A 3,321-nucleotide genomic window follows, 5' to 3' on the forward strand; every position below is an offset into this window, starting at 1 on the left:
CCCGACGCCCGCGCCCGCGCCCGCGCCCGCGCCCGCGGCGAAGAAGGTCGTCGCGCCCGCGGTCGCCGACCCCGCCGCGCCCGTCCTCACGGCCAAGCCCGGCGCCAACCTCGGCGTCAAGAAGGCGACCTCCAACGCGAACGAGGCCGCGAACACCGGCGGCGCCGCCAAGGCGACGTCGCTCAACGTGGAGAAGATCTCCGACGACAGCATCGCGGCCGCGCTCTCCAAGCGCAAGGTCAAGAACTAGGCGCGCGCGCCGCGACGCGCGGCGGCGCGGGTTAACGACCACCGTGGGACTGGCGGCCTCCGTGCTGCTCGCGGCACTCGTCGTAGGGCATTTCCTATGCCCATTTCCCGCTCACTTCAACATCGAACGTTGAAGCTCGGCACAGCTCGGCCATCGGGCAGCCTTCATGATGGAGAGGCCGTTTCGGTGATTCTCCTCGCGAGTGACTGCTCCTCGCGAGTACACGGCAGCGTTCATCATGGCGCCGTTCGTCGGGCGGCGCGGCCACGCGTACACGGCCCACGAGCTCGCGATCCTGAGCACGTTCCATTCGAAGGTGGATTCCATCGATCTCGACGGCGCCATGGACGCCTTCGCGATCTTAGACGCGGACGGCTCCGGGCGGATCGAGTTCCACGAGATGGTGCGGCGGTTCCGCGCGCCGGAGGTCGTCGCGTTCGTCGAGGCGTCGAAGAACAAGACGCTCCGCCAGCTGCTCCGCGAGGACGAGCGCCGCCTCGAGCGGTGCTTCCGTGCGCTCGACGCCGACGGCAGCGGCGGCATCGAGCGAAGCGAGTGGGAGGCCTACGTGACGGCGATGGCGCGCGAGCGCGTGAGATACTTGAAGACTCGTGGCCTCGTGGAGCGGCGGTGCTACTGGGGGCGGCGCTTCGACGGCGAGCGGCGCACGTGCCTCGAGCGCGCGTACCGCGCCCTGCTCTGCTGCTGGCCCCTGCTCCTCTGCGCGCGGCCGCCGAAGGGCTTCGTCGAGGACCTCGCGTACTTCACGGAGCAGAACCACCCGCTCCTCGCCGTTTTCCGCCGCGACCTCGACCACCCGTACTCGCGGCGCGAGCAGGTCGTGGCCCTCATCGTGCTCAACGCCTGGGCGCTCTTCTTCAGCGTCCTCCTGGCCAAGGGCGAGCGCGCGGACGCCACGCCCGTGGAGGGCGCGCTCATGTCGCTGGTGGCGATCACGATGCCCGTGCTCGTGCTCGACTCGGTGCTCTTCTACCTCCTCGCGTGCCCCTGCGTCCGCTTCGAGCGGCGCGGCCGGCGGCGCGAGGGCTGCTTCGCGTGCTGCGAATGGCTCGCGACGTGCCTCGGCCACGTCCTCGCGGCGCCCCTGCTGCTCCTCGCCGGGGTGCTGCTGTGGCTCTCCTGCGAGGCGCTCGCCCGCGGACGCTACGGCGACGACGACGACAACGCGATCCGGTCCGACCCCGTCGTCCGGAGCTTCGTCGTCGGCATCGTCGGGAGCTACGCGCTCTGGCCCGTGAAGACGCTCTTCAAGGAGTTCTCGCTCCAGTGGGAGGGCCGGAGCGCGTGCTTCCACTGCGCCGTCGGCTGCTGCGGCGCGGCGCGGCTCCTCGGCTTCGGCCAGTGGGCGAGGGAGCGGTCCAGGGCCCTCGCCGCCGCGCTGGCCGACGAGGAGGCGGGCTTGAAGGAGCCGACGCCCGTGATCTAAGGTTACTACTTCTTCTTCTTCCGCGGCTTCTTCTTCTTCCCGGCGGCGGCGCCGGGCGCCGCGCCGACGCCGAGCGCCGCGAGCTTGGCGGCGACGGAGTCCGCGTTCGCCGGCTCGAGCGCGAGCGCGGCCCTGAGGTCGAGGGCCGCGCCCGGCGCGTCGCCACCGGCCTCGCGGGCCGCGGCGCGGCGCAGGAGCGCCTTGAGCGACGGCGGCTCGCCGAGGCCCGCGTCGACGGCGAGCGCCGCCGTGCAGTCGGCGGCGACGTCGTCCCAGAACTCGAGCTTCTCCGCCGCGGCCGCGCGGTTCCGCAGCACGGCGGCGCACGCGGGCCAGGCCTCGAGCGCCGCGTCGTAGGCGCGCCGCGCGGCGACGTAGTCCTGCTCGCGGAACTTGGCGTCGCCCGCGGCCTTGTGGCCCGCGGCGACCGCGAGCGCGTCCCGGTCGGCCGCGGCGGTCGCGGCCTCGGCCGCGCCCGCGAGGTCGCCGCGCGCGGCTAAAACCCGCGCCTCCCGGTCGCCCGGCGGCGGCGGCGGCGCGGCCGCGGCCGCGGGCGCGGGCGCGGCCGCGCGCCGCGCGGCCTCGGCCTCGCGCGTCTCCGCGAAGTCGGGGAAGAGCTCGACGAATTCGGCGCGCGACGCGTTCCACGCGGCCGACGCGGCGGCGAGCGCGCGCCGGTCGCCGGCGCTCGCCTCGACGGCGCCCGTCGTGACCTCGTCGCCGAGCATGAAGCTCAGCACGCCCTTCAAGATCGTCGAGACCGACCAGCTCGGGTTCCACGACTCGGGGTGGTAGTCGGACATGGACATGCAGATCTTGTGGTCGACCTGGAAGCGGCCCGACGGCGTGCACATGATGATCGACGGCGGCGCGAAGGGGTAGCCCGCGGGGAACGTGAGCCGCCCCCAGTACCAGCCGCCGCCGTAGACGCTGTCCGACGGCGGCGCGAGCAAAAAGCTCCAGAGCAGGATGTTGCTCTCCTTGTGCGTCGCCCAGATGAACTCGGGCTTCTCCTTGTGCAGCGCCGCGAGCTCCTTGCGCAGCCGGTAGGCCGCGCCCTTCTTCCCGCCGGAGGCCATTGGCGCTGAAGGGGTCGCCGAGCGAGTCACTGGGACGCCATCGCTNTGCTTCGTTTTGCCGATGTTGCCTGGGATGTTGCACTTGGACCGGTACTCTCGCAAGGGGATATAAATCTAGATGGGGTGGCAGGCGAAACGCGAGGTCCTCGTACTACTCGGGGCCGCCGCTAGCGTTTTCTTTCTTCTTCCACGCCGCAGCGCGCGGGCTGAGTGCAACGATGGCGGGTCGCGCGGCGCGGCGCGGCTGCGGAACCCTTCGACGGGGCGGGGCAGCGAATTTGGGCTGCTGAGATCATTGCGTTGGCTCGCGAGCGCGACGGTTGTTCGGCGGCGGGACGAGAGGGCGGCGGTGTGAGTCGAGTGTGCGATATTTTCTTGTCCTTAGAGGTTGGAGGCGCCCTATGGGTACCCGCGGGGGGCTCGAAACCTTCAGGACACACTTTTCCCACGATCTCAGAGCCTGCGCAGCCCCGGCGCCGACGGTGTCGCAACACAGTTTCTCGGGCAGCGTGCGGGCATTCGAGGTCGAGAACTTTTCGTGTCCT

General features: G+C 71.4%; 2 protein-coding genes across 2 annotated transcripts in view; one reads left to right on the forward strand and one right to left on the reverse strand.

The window, feature by feature from the left end:
* The window catches only part of AURANDRAFT_62341 (hypothetical protein), a gene marked incomplete at both ends in the record, with an annotated part of 10,791 nt that extends 9,094 nt beyond the window's left edge, over positions 1-1,697 (forward strand). Inside the window, 2 exons of the mRNA XM_009036164.1 lie at positions 47-238; positions 471-1,697. Of these exons, the coding sequence (XP_009034412.1) occupies positions 47-238; positions 471-1,697 (1,419 nt within the window). The remainder of the gene's footprint in view (positions 1-46; positions 239-470) is intronic.
* A 596-nt stretch (positions 1,698-2,293) lies between these two features.
* AURANDRAFT_22552 (hypothetical protein) lies at positions 2,294-2,776 on the reverse strand (the record flags this gene model as incomplete). The annotated part of the gene is made up of 1 exon (XM_009036257.1): positions 2,294-2,776. A coding segment is annotated over one exon (483 nt), but the record flags the coding sequence as incomplete, so codon positions are not given.
* Positions 2,777-3,321: the final 545 nt, after the last annotated feature.

Source organism: Aureococcus anophagefferens (genome assembly GCF_000186865.1).
Source record: "Aureococcus anophagefferens unplaced genomic scaffold AURANscaffold_4, whole genome shotgun sequence".
NCBI classification, from domain to species: domain Eukaryota; class Pelagophyceae; order Pelagomonadales; family Pelagomonadaceae; genus Aureococcus; species Aureococcus anophagefferens.